We start from the raw sequence: 23,557 nt of genomic DNA, 5'->3' as shown, positions 1-23,557 counted from the left end.
ATCCATACAGCTTTACTTTCCAAATGAGGTTTTCATTGTTTTGTTTTTTCTCTTTGAAAAATAGCCTATAGCACCCCCACCCCAGCACTCCCCAAGAAGGCTCAAGAGCCAAAGCCAGGAAGTGGGGCACATTGGGTGTGAGGGGGCTCGGGTGGCTCCCTCTAGTATTGGTTGTGGAAACTGCTCTGCAGCATGCAGCCATCTCTTGCTGGCAAGTCAGGACATGGTGCTGACCTATCTTCCTCCACTGCATCTGACTTATCTGGCTGGGCCAGCATGGAGAAGGAAAGGGGACAGCACTCTTGGGGATTCCTGGGTCCCTCTGCATGCTGACTGAAGTCCACAGTTGGCCGCCAGGGTGACTGGCATTTTGATCCCAGCTGAATGAGGGCTGGATTTGAACTCAGTGCCAGGGCTGTTCTGTAGACGAGAGCTAAAATAAACCCAAGGTCCCTTCTGCAGTACCCTGAGTAGAGAAGATGCACCCAGGGCACGAATGCAGGCAACAGAGGGACTGGACAAGCTGTCCTGTTTTCCACTAGTTTGTGCCAGAGCCACCCACTCCCACACTCCATGTTCCCTAGGCCTGAGCCTGCCCACCCCCGCATACCCCCCTCTCCACTTATGGGAGACCAGAGGGGTAGGATAAAAAGGGAATGCTAAAAAGTGCCCCCTCTACTCTCCCCAACCTTCACTTTCCCTGTCCCCATGCTGGAGTCAGGCAAGAGCACAGGTCAGAAGAGACACATCCTCCCGAAGAAGAGGGAATGGCAGGCCCAGGAGGCTGGGGCGTGCACAGAGCACCATCCTCAGGATGGGGTGTTTCTGGGAGACCTGCTCCCCACCTGCCATTGTGGGAGGAGGAGGGCTGGTCCGAGAAGGGAGTAACAAGCAATGCCCCTGAATATCAGGGAACAGTGTGAAAGCCTTCTCCTCTGCCCCGCAGAGATGCCCCAGCCAGGCTCTGGCCCCTACACGTGAGTCTGCATACGCTGCTGGAATCGCTGGCCATAGTCCGAGTGCTGGGAGGTATAGGAGAACCGAGTAGCTGTGGCGTACTTGCCAATGGGGTCATATGCCTCATATGGGGTCCGCTCTAGGCCGGAGGGTGGGGCCTGGGGGTAGCCCAGTCGGTAGGTGGGGTACCCAGCTGCCCCAGGGAAGGGATGGGAGTTGAACTTCTCATAGTTCTCGTAGGACAGCTGGCTGGTTGTGTCAGTGCCAGCTGGGGCAGCAGGACCAGGGGGTGTGGGCTCAGGGCCATAGTCGGAGGCAGGGGCCCGGCTGTAGGTGTTGAGCTGGGCATAGCCACTGGAGTGGGACAGGCGGGATGAGGGGCGGCCATCGAAGCGGGCAGGGCCAGGGGCACGGTAGTCAGCATAGAGCACTGCCCTGGAAGACGGGCGGTCTTCATGGGCACGCACGTTGTAGTAGCCATTGGTGGGGTCCTAGGGGGCAATGAGAGAAGAGGATGAAGGCAGGGGTTCTCTCTTGTGATGGGATCAAGTCTCGCCATGGTCTTTTGAACCTCCTCCTCTGACTCTGTGATCCCACCTCCTCCACTCCTTCAATAAACCTCCTGCCTGTTCCTCCCCAAGCCTGCTCTCACCTCCACCGTGCAGGCCCTCAGAACCCCACGTTCCCAGCAGCCCTCATGCCCTGGCCCCTTCCTTTTATCCCACCTTCATCTCATACTCCTCCCGGGTGTCGATGGTGTCACAGCGCAGGTCCTGCTTCAGATCCACGTCATCCTTAAAGGACTGCAGAGCAGCAGGAGTGGGGCGTCAGGAGGAGACCCTGCTCCTATCCCCGCCTGCCAACACCATCCCCATGCCTAGAAGCCACCCGCTAGTGGAAAGGTCTGGAGTCAAGGGCGGACTTGAATTCTGTGCCCTGTCCCAGTGGAGGTTCTGGGATGTGGTGGGAAGAGGCTAGAGACCTGGGTTCTAGCACTAATCCCTGCCAACACCATCCCCATGCCTAGAAGCCACCCGCTAGTGGAAAGGTCTGGAGTCAAGGGTGGACTTGAATTCTGTGCCCTGTCCCAGTGGAGGTTCTGGGATGTGGTGGGAAGAGGCTAGAGACCTGGGTTCTAGCACTAATCGGGTTGCTAACATGCAATGTGACCTCCTGTCACTCTCGGGAATGTTTCCTCATCTCAGTGATGTGGCTGTGGGACCAGCACACTTCTAAGACTTCCAACTTTGACAGCCTGTAGGGGAAAGATGGAGCAAAGGAAGCCTATGGAGAACCCGAGCTGCCTGTCCTCTGCTGGAGGGAAATTAGCCCAGTGCGTGTGACAGTGAGAGTGTGAGTGTGTGTGTGTGGCAGGACCAGGGCTGGCTGACCAAGGAGGAGAAAATGATGGTGGTTATTATAGGGCAGGGGTGGAGCTGATGCTAAGAACGTGAAGAGGGTGGTAGGCCAGGGGAGCAGGACCCTCACCGAGTAGATGGCCTTCATGACCCGGGTTGCTGTGGAGACGCTGGTGGTGTCGTCCTCCCGGTCAGAATGCATCGTGAGTGGCTCTCGGTTCACTGTCTCCACCTTGATGTCAAGCTTCCTCAGGGTAACGTCCTTGCGACCTGTGACAGGGGGAGACAGCCTGGACCAGGTGCTCTCTGCTGACATCTGCAGTGGCTGCTTCTGGTCCCACCTGGGCAGGGGACTGGCACTCCCTGCCTCCATTGCAGGCACTGCCCGTGGTGTGCCCTGGAAGGGCCAGGGGAAGGCTGCACAGGCCCATACTCACTGCCTTTGCGGCGCCGGTAGAGGAAGAATACCAAGGCGATGAAGAAGAAGATGAGCAGGATGCCCGCGCCGATGGTGGCCCCAGCGATGACGCCCACAGGTAACACCTCTTCCGAGTGGGGAGGGAAAGGAGTAGGCGTGAGGATGGAGTCACACTGGGGATCTGAGCTCAGTGTTGGCCGAAGTTTAGGCCGAAAGCTACAGTGGCAACCGTGAACTGTGTACAGGCTTAAGTTTAGACTGACCTGTGCACAGTGTTAGGTTTAAGTCAAAGGTGGATTTGAGAGAAAGGTCTACATTGTGGTTGGATTTAGGTCTGTGCTTCAGCTTGAACGGAATTGAGGTCATGGTCATGTCTCATCCCTGCAGCTGGCATCAACTTGACCCTGGCCTTGGTTGTCTGTCCCTCTCCTTCAGTCCACCTGACTCCGTGGCATAGTTCCTCCTTCCTGAGCTGGACTTTTGTTTGAGGTCAGTCTCCGAAGTCTCCTATCTGCCATCTGCGCCCCAACCTCTTTCACCACCTCCCCATCCACACCACTGTGGCCACCGCATTTGCACCTGTCCACCCAGGGCTCACACAGTCTTCCCTGGTCCTCCGGGCTTCCCAGAAGGAACTCGGGAATTCTGCCTCCAGCCTTCTGTCTCTTCCTGGAAGTCCTCGTTGAATCCAGATCCTGCTTACAGCTCTTCCCCTCTGTGATCCTTCCCTGCTGAGCCCCACTTTCCTCCATGGATCTCTTCTTCCCCACCCCACCCCCTTGCTGGCATCAGCTAAGAATGAACTGCTGGGATCCCCAGTTATTTTACATGGGGTTCCCATCCCCCATGTCAAATGGCTAGTTCTCAAAGAACTAAACAAACAAAAACCAAAATGCCATCTTTCCCTCATCAGACTTGGGAGCTTCCAAAGCCAGAGGTAATGTCTCCTCTACCATGCTAGGAGTGCCCTGTGGGAGGGAACATTCTCTCCTATCAAGTGAAGGATCCTTGAAGAGGTCAGGAACCAAAACCTACTGAGCACCTCGAATATGCCAGGGATTTTGTAAATGTCTTCTCACTTAATCCTCCCTCACAAGAACCCCCTGAGACAGGTAGTGTTACTCCCTTTTACAGCCCATTTGATTTTTCTCCATCTGAATTCACTTGCTGCCACTCTGTAAGTGGCTCCACTAAACTGAAAGTTTCCTGAGGGTAGGGACTGTGTCATTCACGGCTGTCCCTGTAGCCCCTTGTGCAGAGCGTGGCACAGAGCAGATACTCAGTAAACATTAACAAAGTGGGTAGATTTCCCCAGCTCAGCACCAAGACCAGGTTCTGGTGGGGAGTCAAAGAGAAGCTTCTCCTCTGAGCCCTGCCCCTGGAGAGAAGGAACAAAAACCCCAGGGGGCTCTACACCCCAGTGGGACAGCCAGCACTGCCAGTCACCTCGCTCTTCCAGCTGGATGATGGCCGTGCCTGGCCCGAAGCTGTTCCAGGCAGTGCAGTTGTAGTGGGTCTGAAAATCGGCCTCCATGACATTGTTGATGGTGAGCGTGGACAGCACCCCGCTGCCTGAGTTGGTCCTCTCCACCGTATAGCGTTCCAGGGTCCCCACCTCCAAGAAGTTCTCCTTCCATGCCCATGCCTGGGGTGAGGAGGGCAGGAGAAAGCTAAGAAAGGGGCAGGTGGCAGAAGCACATGCCCAGGTGTCACCTCATTCACCCTCAAGGCACTCCCACCCTCATGTGTGCCCCTAAGCCCAGCCCAACAGTCACCCTGTAGCAAACCTATGTCACACCTGCCTCAAACCCCTGCACTGAATCTCCACTGTAGGAGGAGCAGTGGCTCCCAAACATGGCTGACATCAGATTTACCTAGGGAGGGTCTTTAAAATGTAGGTTCTTGGGGCTTATGTCCTAAATATGCATCTCCACGGGAGAGGCCTAGGAATCTGTTTCTATAACAATCCCATGTAAAGTAGGTGCAACTGATCCAATGACCCAAAATTTGGGAACCCGGGACATCCAGACAAAGTTCTGGACTGGGACTCAGGAACACAGGGCTCCTATCCTGGCTCCTCCCTGCCCCCAGTCCCTGTGTGGCCTCCCTTTCCCTCTCTGGGCCTCATTTCTTCACCTGTAAAATGAGAAGTGCAGGCTAGAGCTAGACAGCACTCCAGGTTTCTTCCAGCTCTGATAGTCTGTGATTCTAACTTAGCATAACCTGCCTGGGTGGCTCAGAGGCCCATCCACAGACTCTTATAATAGGCAGGAGACAGAGGAGAACACCCAGATGCCTCCATCCCAGACCTCCCGGACAGGGACCCCCACCCCACCTCACCCCAGCCCCGGCATGGCCCCACCCTCAGAGTGGAGCCCGCGGGAGGGGGAGCAGGGAGAACTGGCTCCATTCCAGGGATTAATCCTCCTAACGCTGCACAGAAACCCCTGGGAGCCGAGCCGCCACTGCCCGACGGCCGTGGTAATGAAGTGTCCCTGGGCAGCCCTGGAGTTAGCCAAATGGTCATTAAATGTGATGAGGGGTTTGACGGTTAATGGTCACAGAAGGAATTAATGGCTCATGGTGTGGGGGGGAGGAAAGAGGCGGGAGGGGAGGAGGGGGGGGGCTGGTAGGAGGACGGCAGAGGGAGAAAGGAGGGGCGGGTGGGAAGGAGAACTGATCGGGAGGGAGGAAGGGGCAGGGGGGAGGGCAGGAGGGAAGAGGGGGGAGCAAGGAAAAGACGGGGGGGGGGCTAAATGACAGGGCAGGAGGGGGGAGAGGAAGAGAGCAAGTGCGCCAGCCAAGGGGAAAGAGAGGGAGCTGAGGAGGAGCCAGACGCTCCCTAGCTTTCCACACCTGTTGCTGCAATGACTTCTCACTGCGACCCTATTAGGACAGGTAATTGCCTCTGTTTTACAAATGAAGAAACCGAGGTTCAAAGCTCAGGGTCACACAGGTAAGGGAGGAGGTGGGATTTGAGCAGGTAAAGGGATACAGGGACAGAAAGGCAGGGGATTAGAGATGCAGAGAAGGGATGGGGAAGTGGAAGGAGCGAAGCCAGGCGCCAGCGGAGCAGCAGGTGGCCGGCCTGTCCGAGGCTGGCCCAGCACTCACTATGCGGTCTGGGGGTGGTGTGCTCCCGATGAAGCACTCCACCTTGCCACCGTCCCCCCTAACAGCATACTGCACCGCCTCGCTGGAGATAATGGGGGGCCCTGCAAGCAAGAAGACACAGTCAGTGCCGCTGGAATCCGCAGTGCTGCATGCCCCGGCCCCAGCCGCCTCTTGCCTCTCGGGCCACTCACCATTCACGTAAAGCGGCACCTCCCGCTCAGCCACTCCAATCCGAGGCACAATGGCCCGGCACGTGTAAGTGCCGGCATCTGCCTGAGTCACCGACTTCAGCAGCAGCTGGTTGCTGTTACTCAGGACCTGGGCAGAGAGAGCAGCCTCGGGTGGGGAGCCAGGAGGCCTGGGCCCCTAGGTCCATGCGGGCCCCCGCATTGGAGGCATTGGAAAGAAAGCAGGAAGGGCCACAAGTGAATCCCTAATAGGGAAATGAAACTCCCGAGTCCATATGGTCCATCCCCTGACTCTAAACAGGTTGGAGAGAAAACACCCCATCTCTGCCGGAAAGGGCAGGTGAAGCCTGCAGTAATTTTAAGAGGATGCAGCCTCTTCTGATGATCTGTTCTAGTGTTTTTATTGCCAAATGACATAGGACATTTTACTCAGAACTTCCTCTTCCTGCAATACTGGCCCCAAACTGTCTAATGTGGTCTCTTCAGAGCTGTAGAATCTAACCTCTTCTCTAGTGGATCACGCCAGCTCCCCTACCTTCCTGTACAGCACGACTTTACCAGATTTGGCCGCTGCAGCAGCTGCACCTCAGTCCCTCTTCCCACCCTCCACCACTTCCATGTGTAAGCACAGGCCTCTCTGTCCTATCCACGGCCTCTGACCTGGCCAGCTGTCCCGTGAGAAGGGTTGGGGGTGACTGCAAGCACTGTCCTCCTCCAAATCCCAAGGGCTACATATAGCTCGGGTCCAACTTGAAAAATGCTGCTAAACCTTCCTGGCCCCTCTGCACCCCCCACCTATGGCCATGCCCGTTCCTCCCAGCACTCAGGATAGGCAGTGAGAGTCTTACCATGTTTGAGTCCTTTTTGGTCCAGGTGAGGGTGAGGGGAGGATTCCCAACCCAGACACAGGTGAGGGTCACATCAGAGCCAATGTCTGTAGTCGTGGGTTTGGGGTCTACTACGATCCTGGGGGCAACTGAGGTAGAAAGAAGCAGCTTGTTAGGGTCTCCAGCTCCCTGGCGCTCAACTCCACTCAGTCTGCTCTTCCTTCTCCTGCCCTAATACCTGCCCATGGTTATCCCATCTCCTCCCACTTCAGGGAGCTGCCCCACTGCACCCCAGGCCCTGCCCTTCCAGCTACTCACAGTGGACATTTACTAAAGTGCTGACATTGGTGCTCCCCACTTTGTTGTGAACCTCACAAGACACAGGCTCCGTGAAGAAAGAATAATCGACATTCGTCTCATAGCGACTCTCATGGGCGTCTTCAATCAAGAAACCCCCCTTGGCCCACCTGGGGAAGGAAGCGACACGGAGGTGGGATCAAGGCTTGGACTTTTCCCAACCACATTCAGTGACCCCAGCCTCCCCCAGCACCTGCCTCCACTCCTGGCCTCCCCCAGCACCCCCACCACTCCTGGCCTCCACCAGCCACCTCATCATTTCTTGCCTCCCGCAGCACCCCTAACACTCCTGGACTTCCGCAGTACCCCCCACCACTCCTGATCTCGCCTAGCACCCCCACCACTCCTGAACTTCCCCAGCACCCCCACCACTCCTGGCCTCCACCAGCCACCTCATCACTTCTGGCCTCCCGCAGCACCCCTAACACTCCTGGACTTCCGCAGTACCCCCCACCACTCCTGATCTCGCCTAGCACCCCCACCACTCCTGAACTTCCCCAGCACCCCCACCACTCCTGGCCTCCACCAGCCACCTCATCACTTCTGGCCTCCCGCAGCACCCCTAACACTCCTGGACTTCCGCAGTACCCCCCACCACTCCTGATCTCGCCTAGCACCCCCACCACTCCTGAACTTCCCCAGCACCCCCACCACTCCTGGCCTCCACCAGCCACCTCATCACTTCTGGCCTCCCGCAGCACCCCTAACACTCCTGGACTTCCGCAGTACCCCCCACCACTCCTGATCTTCCCCAGCACCCCCCACCACTCCTGGCCTCACCCAGCACCACTCACCACTACTGGTCTCCCCCAGAACCCCTCACCACTCCTGACCTCCCTGAGTACCCCCCACTACTCCTGGACTCAAGAGCCCCTCTAGTGCTACTTCCCAGGGCCCTTCCAGCCCTCAGCCCTTTCACCTGTAGCCCAGGATCTCGGGGTTGGCCGTGGCCTGGCATGTAAACACTACACGCTCACCCTCCTGCACCGTCTGTGGCTCAATGGACAGGGTCACTGTAGGAGGGTCTGCAAAGATGGGGACAGGAAATCAGGGTCTTTTCTGTCCCTCGAGTTTCTTTTTCCCTCCCTAACACATACATTCAGCCCTCACCACTCTGGGGTGATGTGGGAATTGGAGTTTGCAGTGTACCAGCTCCAACAAATAAGCTATCTTTCTCACCTCTTCCACATGGAGCCTCTAGGGGCCTGGCTAGAGTGACCACCAAGGATGGCACCGAAGGGACAAATTGTGTCAATGCATGTAATGACCCACCGTGGCCACTAAGCGTCAGTGTGGGCTCATTTGGTTCACTAAAAGGGACAGGGAGAGCATCCCCAATTGCTGCCCACACCCCCACGGTTCCCTGTTCAGAGGGAATTTATTGAGCACCAAGAGGCAAGCACACTCCATGCTAGATGCTCTTAAATGTTACATTTAATTTAGTGCTCACCTCCCCAAGAGGCAGGTACAGGTCCATAATCTCAACTGAAACCCCTGGGACTGGATGTTTCAGAATTTGTAATTTTTTTTTAATTTTAGAAAGGTAACACTGTGCATAGATAGTTTATTATGTAAGACCCTCAGCAGTGTCTGGGCAACACCCCATAGTCACACACAGTAATATATCTCTCGTGAAACGTAAGAGCATCACGTTAAATAAAAGACAATGAAGAGCCTCAGTTCAAGTTTTGTCATCAAGAAACTTTTAGATTGGAATTGTGGATAAGAGCTTGCGGCCTGTATTTTACTTTCTGCAAGTACACAGAATTAGAAGCTAAGGCTCAGAGAGATTAAGTGTTGCCCAAAATCACACGCTGGTTTAGACCCAGGGACTGCCTAACTCCACAGCCAATGCTCGTTCTACCAGCTTAGTGTCCACAGTTCAAACCAGGAAGTCAAAGGGGATGGGAAAGTAAGCATTTGTCCTAGGACCTCTAGAAGATTCTTATTCTGTGCCTCTCAAAAGGCTGCCTACATTCCCCTCCCCACCTCACTGCCCCAGACTGCTCCTCCCCAGGACCCACTCACGATGCACATCAAGCTCGACGGAAGTCTCCTTGCCACTAGGGATGGCCTCGTTCATGCTGCGGCAGGTGAAGACACGCCCGATGTCCAGGTCTGTGGGGTTAATGAGCAGCTGGCTAATGGTGGTCTCCCTCTTTCCATCCTTCAGTAATTCCTGGGGTGGGACAAAGTCAAGTTAAAAGCCCCCTCCTCTGCTCTAAAGGTGACCTGACTCAGAGATGGGCTTGGGCTGAAGGGGCACATTAGCCTAAAGCTTAGCCCCTCCCCTCCTCCAACCTCTTCCCTGTTTTTGTTTTTTGTTTCTACTAATAGACTTTCTTTTAGAGCAGTTTTAAGTTTACACAAAAATTAAACGGCAAGTACAGAGAGTTTTCATATACCCTCCTCCCCCACCTCCAGGTTTCCCCATTAACATCTTGCATTAGTGTGATCTTTTCTTACAGCTGACGGACCAATATGATATATTACTAACTTAAGTCCATAGTTTATGTTACAGTTCACTCTGTGTTGTAGTTTTCCCATGGATTTGAGCCTCATTCCTGGAATTCTCTAAGTCCAGTGTAAGTCCCTCCTCTCCTGGAAAGCCTTCCTCAGCCAGCGCAGCCCTCAGGACTGTCTCCCGGCCTGAACTTGTGCACCTTATAGTCATTCTGCTCTGCACACGGTTCTAGGCACCTCTAGCCTTGCTCACAGGCACTGTGTGTGTTTCAGTGTTGGGTCTCTCTTGCTAAACCATAAACTCCTTGAGGGCAGGGAAGGGATTCATAGGCTCAAAGTCTCACACTGGCTCAGTGGCATCTAACCTGAGGTCCCTGAATATGGTCACAGGAACCCTCAAGCTGTTTTCCATGGTGCGAACTGACTAAGGGAAACCATTCTATTAAGCAAAGTGAGTCCCCCACAGTTTGGCAGCCATACGTGCATCTCTGCTGGACCAGGGCAGGAGCAGGCCAGTGCAGTAACCCTGTCCCCCTTGGCATGCTCCAAGCTCCACTGTCTTTAATGAATATGAAAAGGGTGGGTACAGACAAATGGCCACTCACAGATCTACTTGTTTAGCTGTCAAAATATTTCAAAACATGTAGCCTTAGGTTAGCAAGATAAGAATTCTCGTAAGGAAAGGTAAGCACCACTGAAGCTGGTTATCATTTGTCAGATGGTGAAACTAAGGCCAGAGACAAGTGAAGTGGATTGTCCAAGGTCACACAGTGCATTAAATGCAGAGCTGAAGCCAGAATCCAGGTATCCCTGGGGGTCGCACTCTGAGGAGCACAGGTGAGCAGCCTCTCTCCACAGTGAGAAGCGTCTCCTGCAGCTCCTAGCAGAGGGCTGGTACACAGCCGTGTTTGCCCGCAGCTGGCAGCAGGGACCCCAAACAGAAGGTCTGGATTCTAATTCCGGCTCTACCACCAACTCTGCCATGTGATCCTGGTCAAGTCACTTGGTGTCTTTCCCTGTCATGACTTCTTCATCTGTAAAATGTATACAATAATCCTGCTTGCCCAACCTCTCAGTTGTGACAACTGGGATAATGTGCCAACTAGATGCTGAAGGAAGGAGGTGGAAGTGATTAGTGGAGAGAGTACAATCAGACCCAGGTGTACGTTCCAGCTCTGCTGATTAGTAGCTGTGTGATCTTGGGCATGTCACTCAACCTCTCTGACAATGCCTACTTTATGGGATTCCTGTGAGGACTAAGACAGACTGTCCATAAAGTGCTTAGCATGCACAGGGCCTGGCACACAATAGGTGCTTAATCAATGGCACCTATCATTACTATTATTCTTAGTCTTTGCTCAGCTACTGAATGGCCTTGTAGACCTGGGGCTTCACTTTAAGGTGGTGTTAGTTTTTTAAAGGCCCAACACTCTTCTCTTAGTTTTCCCAACTGTACAATGAGAGGGTCGGATCGGATGACAATTAAGGCCCCCTGTCACATCTGTGGCCCCCTGAGTCCATGATCAAACCCCTGCTGGAAAGGAAAGGTGACCTGGGCTGAGTCCAAAAGGATCTGGGGAAGTAGGCAGGGTCTCACCGTGCTGGCCACGGCACCCTCCTGCTGTGTCCCATCCCGGAACCAGATGATGGTGGCGGCAGGCTTGGCGTTGAAGGCTCGGCATGTGAGATTGTGGGGGGTGCCTGCCTGCGCCACGGCACCCTCCTGCTGTGTCCCATCCCGGAACCAGATGATGGTGGCGGCAGGCTTGGCATTGAAGGCTCGGCATGTGAGGTTGTGGGGGGTGCCTGCCTGTAGCAGAATCACGGGGCCCCCATCAATCCTGGTGTCCTCCGGGGGGACTGTTGGGGAGAGCAGAGCAAAGTCAGCGCAGGGTGGGTCTAATACTCCCCTGATGACTGAGATCCCTAACCCTGGGGACATCCCTCCATCTGCATGCCCACTTCTTGGCAGGGTGGTGCCACCCCTACCTCCTAGTTTACAGTCACAGTATCCATTGCTCCTGTGGTGGCTTCACCTAAGGGCCTCAGCTCACACAGCTTCCCCATCCCCCTCCGTTTTTCTTTCCCAGGCTGAACTATTTTCTGGTGCTATGTGCCCCTACTGTTGATCAGGCTACATACTACAGATGGAGGGGGTGGCCTCAAACTCAGGAAAGGCTGGGCTGTCTCGGGGTGGGGCTTCTTGCACCCATTCCTTCCTGTCTGCTCCTCTGCCCTGGGGCACCTAGATGGGTGTGCCATCGGTCACACTGCTAGCAGGTTATTTTTCCTATAGCACAGCTAAGACTGAGCCAAGACCTGAAATTTCTCACCTCCTTGTCTTTGCTTATGTAGATCTTCCCATGTGGCGTGTCCTTCCCTCACAGTTTCTGTGGAAATGCTACCCACCTTGTTCATACCCCAAGTGAGGTACAAGGCTTTCCATGCCATGCCCTACCCCCACACCCCAACAGTGCTTCCAGAGTGGCGCTCAGACCTCTCAACACTGTCCACCTTGGATCTGGGTTACTTATGAATGTTTTCTACCTCTGCCCCAAACACAAACTTATCCCCTGAAAAAGCAGGGACCCAGTCTTGCTAATATTTATATGGCCTCTAGTGCCTAGAAAATGGCCAAAGTAGGCTCTTGAAAAATGCTTAAGGTGGGCCGAGCCCGTGGTGCACTCGGGAGAGTGCGGGGCTGGGAGCACAGCAGCACTCCCGCCGCGGGTTCGGATCCTATATAGGGCTGACCACCGGTGCGCTCACAGCGCTCACTGGCTGAGTGCGGTGCGGCCGGTCTCATAATAAAGGACAAAAAAAAAAAAAAAGAAAAGAAAAATGCTTAAGGAAATAAATGATGGGATGTCTGATGCTAGCAAACAGGGCCTCTCACTGCCCTTTCCCCACAGGCTTCTAAATCCTAAGGTGAACCAGACTGTGAGTTCTCTTGGGACAGGGTCTGCTTCTTATTTACTCTTAAACCCCAAAGTCTATCCCAGAGCTTGGATGATAGCAGGTCCCAGGAGAAATGTGCTGAACGAATGAGTGATTGAGAAGATAAAGGCAGAAGGATTTGGGTTATAATGTTTCTGGTCCACCCAATGCTCATCATCCTGAAATGAGAAAGGATTTTCTTTGCTTCTTTCTGGGATAGACAAGAGATACTCTGAGGGAGCTTTCCAGAGGGAACCTTCAAGAGGGGACCTTGGGGGGCCCATGGAGTCCAGTGGTGGGATAAGCTGCCATAGAATTTGTGAAGTGAAGAGCTCCCTGTGAGGGTGTCCAGTAGAAACAGGCCAGCCTGTCCAGCATTCTGTTCCATTCAGGCATGCTGGGTGGTATAGTTGGAAAAAAATAAAATTTAGAATCAGGCTGCCCCAGTTTCAAATCCTGACACCTTTGCTTGCCTGTCATGTGATCTTGGGTGAGTCCCTAAAATCACTGGGCCTCAGTTTCTTCATCAGAGACCTAACAATGCCCACTCACTGGGCTCTCATGAAGGTCAGATGAGGTACTGTATAGAGACCATTTGTTCAGGGCACTCATGATGTGTAGAATGGGTTAGCTTCACTGCCTGGATGACAGCCAGCAGTGGCTCCGATTCCTGCCTGGCTAATCATCCTCTGAATCCCTAGTTCCTCCTCCTTGCTCCCTGGTGTACCTGGTTCCAATGCCAGAAGGGTGTAGGGCTGGGGATGGGGATAGGAAGCAGCTTGAGCAGTAGAGAAAGGCAGAGAGAAATGGATAAGGAGCTGCCATTGAGGGTCTCCTGGTCCACCTGGGCCCCTCCAACATCGCACCTGCTGCCACCCCCAGGAGTAAGATCCTGGCTGAGCACAGCCCTGAGCTTCTACAGGTGGAGACACCACACCCAGACCCAGAAGTGCACAGTCCCTTCTGTGTGGAAGGCAGGTGTCTCCTCCCATCGGCTCTCCCTGCCCTTGTAATCTTCCCTTTCCCTTTGTTCAGGCAAAGACCGTCCATCTGTCACCTCTGCCACCAACACACCTTTCTCTAGAATTTGCCAAACTCTGCCCACCTTCCACGAGCCCATCTCCACCCTCCATATCTGGGACAAAGGAACATAAGGCTGTTGAGGTGTCTGAGAGCTGTTAGAGGGCAGGAGTCCGTGTGTGCATATGTTTATGAGCATGTTTTTATGATCTGAGACTTAAATTTGTATATCAATATGCCTGTGTATGTGGCCTCAGTTTCCTTGTTTGTTAAATTTCAAAAACAACCATTGACACGTACTCCCCATTGTTATTGTGGAGGAGAAATGAGATCAAGGATGTGAAGCCAACTGTAAAGTGAAATGTGATCAACAATAATTTCTGTCATTCACTGAATGTTTATCTTGTGTCAGCCAAAGTGCCTCTTGTATACGATTTCATTTAATCCTTACCACAAAGTATATTTCCTTAATCTTTTCATGGTAAATATCATTAACCCCAATTTACAGACAAGGAACTGAGGCTCAGGGAGGTTAAGCAAATGTGCTTGGAGACAGGAGAATGAGCTAAACGGCAGCGCTGGGCTGTGGACCAGGCCCGCCTGACCCCAGTCATGCTCATCACCGCTGCACTCGAGTTGTTATCGCTGTGAATAATGAGAGAGATGTAGGTCTGTAGATCTATATTTTGTCTGCATCTGCATCTGAGGGGGAGTGGGAGGCCTTCTCTCAAAGCCCTGCCTTAGGGAAGAATGAGAGGGGCCATTCCATGAAGAAGGCTGGCCTGGGGAGGTGGGCACATGAGGGGAGTGGCTGCGGGTGCAGGGAGTGTGTGAGGCTAGCAGTGTGCAGGGAGGCTGATCCAAGGCACTGGGCACAGCCCACTCCTCACTTCTACCCTGCCAGTCTCTGGGCCCCAGGCTGCCATGAGCAAAGGCTTTAGGTAGAGGTAAGAGGGAGGGGATGTGGGAAATGCACACCTCCTCACTGCCTCCAGGCGGTGCAGGTGGCCAGGTGTCTGAGCATTCAAGAGAGAGACAAGGAGGGGAGAGAAGGAGGGCAAAGGAGCAATGGACTCACCACTCCTGCCACCCTTTCAGCTCTTTTCCTCTTGGGGCCTTTCCCTGCTCCTCTCATCCATCCAAATCACCCAGACAGGCCATGAAGGCCCACACTCTCAGCACCTGCCACATCCTCAAGCGCGACAGTCAGATGCCTTCATGTAGCTCTGTCTCATTGACCTACAAGCTTTGTAACAAGGCACTCTCCCATCTAGGGTCTCACTGATATTCCCTCTTCCAGGAAGCCTTCCTTGATTGAATCAAACCACTGGAAGCCATTGTAAGTCCTTATTATTGGCAACAACACCTAGGGGCCCTTTTTCATCTCTCTGTCTCTGTCTCTGTGCTGAGGTAGGAGAGAAAAGAGAAGCGTATCAGGGCTCCCTCATTAGGACGGAAGTTCTCCAGGGCAGACGTAGCACCTTCCAGGGTCCAAAATAGAGGCAGTTAGGGAAGAAAAATGAAAGAAGTCTTCCTAAGAGACTCGTGGTTCCCTTGGAATTCCTGCCCAGCATGGGGGCTCATACTCTCCAAAAAGGGACAAAAGATGTCGTGGCATCCCGTGACCACCCTCTAGTTCCTGCTCTCTCACCTCCATCCTGCTTCTTGTAATTCTTCCCATTTTAGTTCTGGAGAGGAAAAGCAGGTCACCCGCCAGCCTTGAATCCTGATCCTCCAGGGCCCTCACATCCAAAGGAATTGGTAGTTGGGTCCCTCTGGTCGTCACTTATCCTGACACCTCAATCTCACCCAGACCTTCAGTTTACAACTCCCTGTGCAGGAAGCAGCAAAGCTGCAGTTACTAAGAAAAGGCAGCATCTTTATGCCACGTTACTGAAGAGAAAACCCATGCCCAGAGGGCATGACCTCCTCACCCTCATGATGCCGAAATGGCCAAGGTGTAACCTCAGCCCGGGTCTCCTGACTCCCGCAGTCCAGGACTCTTCCTGCTACACTCAGGCTACCATCACATTCCCCACCTTCCTAATAAAGAACTTCCTTGTGTCCAAGCTACTCTCATTCCAGTTCCTCTCTCTTTTCTCCCATACATCCTGGGGTCTTTCCCCACTTTGATGACTTCAGGTGAGAGGAAGGGAAAAGGGGGAACAGAACAGATCAAATGGAGGCAGGAAAAAAGACAGGGACAGAGTTAATGACAACAGGGAAGACAGGGCTACAGGCAGACAGAGTCCAAGCCCGAGACAGAAAGCACATCAGAGGCAGGGGCACAGGAGGCCTCAGAGCCGGTGGGAAACAGAAAGACTGAGTGGGGCCTGTAGAGAGTCAGAAGGGGCTGGCCTCATTCCTGTGCTGCATGCAGGAGAGTCCCCTCATTATGCAAATGGCCCCGGGGGTTACCATAGAGGGACATCTGCTCTGTGCCCCTGTGGGCAGCTGCCTGTGCATGGCTTCCAAGAGACAAGCCCTTAGACCAGCATAGCAGGACCCCCGGCCCCACCCCCTCCCAGACTCAGCCCTCAGGCCCATTCCTTCCAGTCCTTCTCCCTGTCTCCTGAGGCCTCCCCACGCTTCCCCATGAATCTGAGAGAAAGGGTGAGCACTGAGGGAGGAAAGGAGGCGGCCCAGGGAGGAGAGCTGGGTGAGGCTGGGTGAGGAGAAAAAGGCACAGAGAGGGACCAAAGGAAGAGGGGAGTGGTTCCCTCCCCAATGAGCCTGTCAGCCAGGAAAGCTGGCAAGGTGAAGAGCCCTGTCTCCATCACCCCCACACTTCTCCGCTCCTGTGGGGAGAGACTTATCTCCACAGCTGTATGTCCAGGAGGCAAAAAGCCCTGTCCTTGAATGGCCTGGGCATAGGCTGGAGCAGGGAGGATGCCAGGCACTGCCCACATCTCCGTTTACTCTCTTCTATCTGCACTCGGGTTTGGAAGCTTAGAGAAGGAGCTGGGAGGGAGAACCAGGGAGATAGTAGGGGTTGTGGGGCAGGGACAAGGCCAGAAACAGGGCAGGAGAAGCTGGGAAATTAAGGACGAAATTGGAGAGGAGGAGAGACTGATGCAGAGAGACAGGGGGCTTCAGGGGCACGGAAGGGGCGCTGGGGTCATTACTGAGCACAGTGAGTTTGGCCCGCCGGGAGCGCAGGGCGGCCTCCGTGGCCTGGCACTCGTAAGAGGCGTCGTCAGAGAGCTCGGCATCTGTGATCTCCAGGTTGTACTGCCCGGCGTCCGCAGAGCCCACCACCCGGTACCGTGGCCAGGCTGCAGAAACAGAAAGAGCAGAAAGGGTGAGGCCCAAGCTTGGAACTGGGACTGCCCTGGCCCCGGGATACATCCACCTCTGACTTCTCATCCCAGGCCAGCACCCACAACCATCCCAGGCCAGCACTCCTCCCAGTGTCCTCTCTGGGACACACTGGCAGGTGAGATCAGGAGGTCCCAGACACAGACATGGTGATGTCATGACTCCCCATGGTGGCGCTGGGAGCCACAAGCAGGAGGAGCAGCCAGGAGGGCAAGAAGAAGCGGGGACATGAGCAGGAGCAGATGAAATCTCTGAAGCTGTTTGCAGACAAATGTCTCTCATAATAACAGAAGAGAAAGAGAGGGGAAAAAAGGCAGACAGCAGGGAGAAGAGGAGAGGGGGAGAGAGGGAGAGTGCGTGGGCGCTAGGAAATATAGGGCACCGCAGCTCAAACGTGAGCTCACCGGGACTCGCAAGGCACAGGGAAGCCCAAGGCAGGCCAAGGCTGTGAGAGGGATGGATGAGGCGGGGGCTGCCGGCCCCCTGAAGGAGCCCCTGAACAAGGGCTGTTTCCCTGCAGACACGGTGGCCGAGGTGGGGGGTCCTCTGAGCCTCTGGCCCTCTCCAAGTCAGTCTCCGTTCCCTTCCTTCCTCCAGATGCCCACCCACCCCTCCCACTCCCTTGCCGTCCACTCTCACATTCCCATCCTCCCATTGTCTCCCTCTGTCCAAAGGCTATTGATTCTTCTTACTCCATATCGATTGATCTCTCTCTCCCAGTTTCTCTATTATCAATATATCCACCAGACCCATCTCTTTCCTTTATACATATTGCTCTGCACAAATTTCCTCTACCTATACTAATATATGGAACCCACAGCAAATAACCTCAATCCCCTCAACAATAAAAAAATATACACACACACCCCGCCATACTTACATCATTACAGCGCTCTACAGCTAAGAATATGTTTTCACAATGCATATTCTCTCATTGGGTTCAAAACTCACAAATGCACTTTTAAGGCAGTGAGGTCTGCAACTATTATGCCCGTTTCACACATCAGTAAACTGAGGCCAGAGAGGTGAAGTGGCTTTCCTAAGGTCACCCATCAGATAGGTGGTGGAGGCAGGACTAGAAGCCAGGTGTCCTGACTCCCCATCCACTCTTCTCCACCAGGCGGATTTTCCAAAGGTCTCTTTGCTTACTTTGGAATATAGGAGGTGGGTGTTTTTGTTTTTGACTGACTCATTATGTTTGCTTCAGCACCGGCTACACAGCCAGTGCTTAATAAAGGCTCGTTGAATGAATAAATAAATAAGTGCTTAGGCTGATATTGAAATGAGTTTTTGGCCTCTGAGCAGACACTGCCTGGGCAGGGGGGAGGAGAGAAGCTGGAGCAGAGCCAGTCCGGCACGAAACACTTGTGAGACACAGAAGTTGCTGTGCTCTCCCCACCCCTGCAGCAGACCCCATGGCTTCCCAGCACCTCCTGCCTGACCTCCATCTGCCTGCAGCACCCCTCATGGTGTCTGTCTGTCTGTCTGAGGTTCTCTTATGTAAAGGTCTCGTGGTTTCTCTTGATCGCTCAGGCTTCACGCTGTCTTTCTTGAGCCAGTCCACAGTCGTGAGAAAAGGCAGAGCTGCAGGGTGGGAAAGCGGAGCTTAGGAGGAGAGGGAGAGGGGAGGCTCGAGCACAAAGAGTGTGGTGAGGATACCCAGGAATGGCGAGTCCAGGAGTCTACACTGGGAGTCGGGGGTTAGGGTGAAGATGGGATGGTCTGGATGCTGGGGTGGCCAGGCAGCCCCACTCACCTTTGAGGCCCTGGCCCATGCCCAGGGCCAGCCCATCCTTGGTCCATTGCACAATCCCAGAGTAGTTGAGCAGCACGCAGGGGAGCACGGCCCGCTGTCCAGCCACCACAGTCTGGTCGGCTGGCTCCTGGCTGAAGCGGGTCTGGGTCCCTGATAAAGCCAAAGCAGGCACTGGGTAAGGAGGTGAGTGAGAAGAGGCTACATCAAAAGGCACCCCCTTGCGGCTCCCACTCCCACCCTGCAAGAGGCAAGAGGGAGAGAGCCTCAGGCTGGGGAGAGGGCTCTCCTGTCCCTGCACCACTTCAGCCCCAACCCTTCCCTCCAAGATGTCATGTGCTCGCCCCTTATTCCTTTCTCCCTCCATGGCCCATGGGAATGGGTTTCAGGAGCTGAAGTGCTTAGCAATCACAGAAACTGCATGGTGGTATTACATAAAGGCCTTAGGGATGAATCTAGTCCAACCCTCTCATTTTACAGAGGAGGGCACCGAGGTACAGGAAGCAGAATAACTTACTCAAGAGCACCCGCTGAGTTAATGGCAGAGCTGGGATTAGAACCTGAGCCCCTGCACTCCACATCCTGGGCTCTTCCTCTATGACCTGCTGCCTCACCCCCATGCTCATGTTAATGGGTGATGCATTCATAACTAGGCTGCTGGAGATGCTGCAGTCCCCCTCAATTCTTGGGACTTGGGCCCATACACATGAATATACCATCATGACCCCTACTTGGACATGTGTCTGTGAGCCAACGTGAGCCAACACATGTATGCAATTACACCAGGTACAATTTCCCCATGAATGCGTCCAGCAAGTGCATAAGGTAGATGCTATGGAGCAGGCATGTCCCACATCCACATATGTGTATAGAAGCTTCCCAGGTGGGAAGTGCATCCAAAACAAAGTAGCTCTGAACCCACTTCTTGGCTCACTTGCCCTGCACCATGTTTGCCCGTTGCTCCCAAGTGAAGGGGGCATGAGTGAGTGTGTATACACAGACACATCAACACACACTTGGCCTCCCGCACTGTGAGAGCTGAGAGGCCACGTGACTTTGCTCCACTCTCCCTCTGGCTGCAGGAGCTACACATGGCTGCCCGGCTGGCAGCTCGGCCGGGAGCATTTGATTAGAGAACTGCAGAGTAATTGCCTTTAATTGTGAAGCCTAAATGGAGCAGGGAATTGGATTGCGGGTTTCTTCTCCCCCACTGCTCCCACACACCCACCCGCTCCAACCAGCACTGGTTGGCCCCAGTGGCGGGGGATGGCCTGGGCACCATGCAGAGCTGTGGAGCTGTGGGCATCAGCCTCCTTGGCTGGGCTGTGGGGAAAGGAGAGGAGAGGCGATGGAGTGGCTGGGGGACAGCAAAGGGAGAAGTCTAGAGCTTCCTTGCCACACCCCAGTCTGTCACACCAAGGGTAACCAAAATCAGCTCTCCACAGAACTCAGAGAGGCGATGGAGTGGCTGGGGGACAGCAAAGGGAGAAGTCTAGAGCTTCCTTGCCACACCCAAGTCTGTCACACCAAGGGTAACCAAAATCAGCTCTCCACAGAACTCAAGGGCTCTTCCCTCTTCTTTCCCTCCCAGCTCCCAAATCCAACCCTAAACTCAGTTTTCCAAAATTTCTCTGACCCGCCATCACTACTGTGTGTAAGCAAACTTAACTCACCCTTCCCCATTCCAAGACCTCCCTCTAAGCCACTACAGAAGCGGGATCCTAGTTCATCATTCTTTTTTCTCCTCTAGCCCCATTTCTCTCCTTCTTCCTAAACCTGCCCCACATTCCTCTCTTCCCGGAAGCCCTCCTAGACTGATCACTTGACCCCTTAGACAAGCACAGCTTGTCCCAATAACTCTATCCATGGGATTTCCTATCTCAAGGTGTCAGGGTTTATGCCCATGCTTTTGATTGTCACCGGGCAGAGGGCAGCTAGTGGGTGGGGGTGTTTACCCCATCTGTTCCACCAGAATGCGACCTTTCCTCCCTCTTAGTCTCCCAGAACGTTTGACATTCATCCACACTTGTTGCTGCACACAAAGGGGATTGAGAAAGAATGGACTGATGGCCAGTATATAATATAACATGAGACAGCCTCTTTGCTCTCAGTTAAGTGTGCAAATTCAGCTCTTTGGGTCTGCAGGGGGCCAGGAAGTTAGAAACAGGGTCTCCTCCTCTGTGAGTGGCTCCCCAACTCTTCTAACCCGACTTCCCATCCACATATTCTAAAGAAAGAAAAGATAAGGGTCACTCGCATTTTGAAAGATTAGGGTGGCAGGTGCTGAGATCCCAGGGAGGGGTGAGTCAGGTGAGCAGCCAGCCTTATTAATTCAGGCATTGCCCTCATTATTATTCAAATTTATTCATATCCTTGTGCCTTTCTCTAGTACAGCTACAAGCTGCAAACTCTCCACACTCACGTTTCTCCTTCCCACGGCCCCCAGAGCCCAAGTCAAGGGCTTGAGAGCAGGGTGGCCAGTGAGCCCTGGCTCAGAGATGGAATTTATATTCATAGCTTTCCTGCATGGAGCCTCGACACCCTGGTCTCTTGCTGAGGTCTCCAGAGGACAGTGAGCAGCTGGCTCCTTGTCCGCTCAGAGTGAGCTTAGGATGGAGATGAGAAGCACTTGGACTCAGGGTACCTTGCCAGAGTGAGAAATGGTGTGACCTTGGGCAGGTCACTTCCCCATCCAGGCCTCCATTTGTTCACCTGTACAATGACAAGTTTGAACTAAGGACTGCAAAGATCTCTTTATACTCAAATACTAAGAGTGCAAGATTAGGAGACAGACTAAGGTTTATATAGTGCCTCTGCAGCTTCCTAACCATGACCTTGGCCAAGTTAGGCTTCATTTTCCTCCTTGGTAAACTGGGGAATAAAAAGCCTACCTCCCGGATTGCCGTGAAAGTCAAACAAGATGAGGTATATGCCGTGTTGGGTAGAGCCCCTGGCATGTACCCACTAAATGGTAGCTATGATCATTACTTGCCCTAAGCAGTTAGACAAGTGGAGGGACCACTGGAAACCTGAGCAGGGATATGACGAAGAAGGTGGAATCTGTCTTTCTGGGGATTTTGAAGTAAAATTTTTTCTTGGTTTAGGCCTGCTTGAATAATTTAATCTGAAGACAGGGGGATGGAAGCAATGACCCAGCAGAGAGTCCACAGAGGAGGGAAAATGAAGGGGACTAGGGAATTTTACTCGATGGAAAGGCAGCCTAGATTCTGAGCCTGTAAAAGTCACAGGCAATGTTTCCTGGTCCAAAACAGCCCCTGCAGCCAAGACAGCATCCCACAGAGGAGGGAAAATGAAGGGGACTAGGGAATTTTACTCGATGGAAAGGCAGCCTAGATCCTGAGCCTGTAAAAGTCACAGGCAATGTTTCCTGGTCCAAAACAGCCCCTGCAGCCAAGACAGCATTGGAGATAGAGTCCAGACGCCCCCAAGCTGGGCTGACCTGGCTCATGGGTATGGGAAATATCTGCCATCACCAAGTTTGATCCTGTCCACTCTGCACACGCCAGGTGTTTGTCACCTCTTCATGCCCCTGCACAGGTCTTTCCCTGGGGGGACACTGCTCCCTCCTCTTCCCCCTCCCTCAAGATTCAAATAGTCACCTCCTCAAGGAAGTCTTCCATGACTTGTGTGCATTCTTCAGAGTCCCTGGTAGTCACTTCTCACTTCTGCTACAGTAGGGACTGCACTGGCCACCCCCACCCCGCTTGGCCCCAGGAGGAGTCTAGACTGTCACTCATAGCCCAAGCCCCATCACCTGGCACAGGGCCTGGCTGCCAGGCACACCACAGGTATTCCAAGCAAGTCTGTCCGCTGATGGAGTGAGAGTGAGCCAATGCCCGAGTCAACTGTCCTGCCTGTGAAACCTCCACAGGGAACAAGAGGCGGAGCCTGCCCCACCCCCGGTGAGCCTCAGGGGCTTCACTGAGGCAGAGGGGCCAGAGAGTGAAGGGGACAGCATTCTCCAAGCCCTGAAGAAGAGAATGCGGAGCAGAGCTGGGAAGGATCAGGGAGACAGACTCCAGAAGGTTCTGATGCAATGATGGAGGGGGTGATGAGGGGTCTGGGAGAGTAGAGGAGAAAGGCTGGGGAGTGAGCAGTGAAGTGCAGGTGTCAGACCGGGCACACCAGCTGTTCAGCAGGGAGGGCAGAGGAGTCCTGGTGGCATTTTAGTGAACAGGAGGGGATGGGGTATTGTGAGTGTCAAGAAGCACCAAGAACCCCACACAAGTGGCCCAGCAAGTGGCACACGCAGCCTCCGAGTCCTGGTTGCCTGGCCTTCCACATCTGTGCTACGAGCTGAGCCTGCCCTAACTGGGAGTGAAATTTCCATTCCATTCCTGTTCCTGCAACCACTTCTGGGAAATAAAGCCAGTGCCAAACAGAAATGCAGGGAAACTTCTCAATGTGGGATGGGGAGGTGGGCCTCGGGGAGCCAGGTGGGAGGAGAACCAGGAAGGGCCTGATCATAGACAGAAAGTGAAAACAGACCAGCCTCCCTTTGCAGCATCAAATCAACAGCCTCACCCACCTGGCAGCTCCAGCCTGGGACAAGCACAATTCTGCTTCTGCACGTGTGTTTTTAAGTGAATTCCCACCTGCTTTGATCTCGCTCCCACCCATCTTCAGACACCTTCGCAGATGTGGTGAACTCTTAAGCGGCCATTGTGAAGACGGGCGGAGAAAAACTGAGCTGCACACACGCGTGCGGGAGCACGCACACACTCACACACACCAGGGGGAGGCTGGCGGAGGCGCAGACAATGCTGAGAAGTCGACACAAAGACAAACACCCACACAGAGGCAGAGGGAGGGCGAAGGCAAGAGAG

At 53.9% G+C, this 23,557-nt stretch overlaps 1 protein-coding gene across 2 annotated transcripts; it reads right to left on the bottom strand.

Annotated features, from left to right (window-relative positions):
• Positions 1 to 50: 50 nt before the first annotated feature.
• Positions 51 to 18,885, bottom strand: KIRREL (kin of IRRE like (Drosophila)). 2 transcript variants are annotated; one of them, XM_008588850.1, is made up of 15 exons: positions 18,714 to 18,885; positions 16,765 to 16,914; positions 11,402 to 11,542; positions 11,280 to 11,297; positions 9,248 to 9,398; positions 8,139 to 8,244; positions 7,181 to 7,329; positions 6,884 to 7,011; positions 6,039 to 6,165; positions 5,848 to 5,948; positions 4,180 to 4,378; positions 2,753 to 2,860; positions 2,446 to 2,585; positions 1,683 to 1,760; positions 51 to 1,448 (listed from the first exon to the last, which is right to left on the bottom strand). In XM_008588850.1, the coding sequence occupies exons 3-15, from the start codon at positions 11,453 to 11,455 to the stop codon at positions 972 to 974; spliced, it is 1,836 nt and encodes a 611-aa protein (XP_008587072.1). In that variant the 5' UTR covers positions 11,456 to 11,542; positions 16,765 to 16,914; positions 18,714 to 18,885; the 3' UTR covers positions 51 to 971. The 2 variants fall into 2 exon arrangements, with proteins under 2 accessions (XP_008587072.1, XP_008587073.1); XM_008588851.1 differs by lacking the exons at positions 11,280 to 11,297; positions 11,402 to 11,542; positions 16,765 to 16,914; positions 18,714 to 18,885 and having other exon boundaries at positions 972 to 1,448; positions 6,039 to 6,213; positions 9,248 to 9,392.
• Positions 18,886 to 23,557: the final 4,672 nt, after the last annotated feature.

This window comes from Galeopterus variegatus, unplaced genomic scaffold, assembly GCF_000696425.1.
Source record: "Galeopterus variegatus unplaced genomic scaffold, G_variegatus-3.0.2 Scaffold5072, whole genome shotgun sequence".
Taxonomy (NCBI): Eukaryota; Metazoa; Chordata; class Mammalia; order Dermoptera; family Cynocephalidae; genus Galeopterus; species Galeopterus variegatus.
Note: the sequence above shows the minus strand (reverse complement) of the source record. Positions and strands in the feature narration are given on the sequence as shown.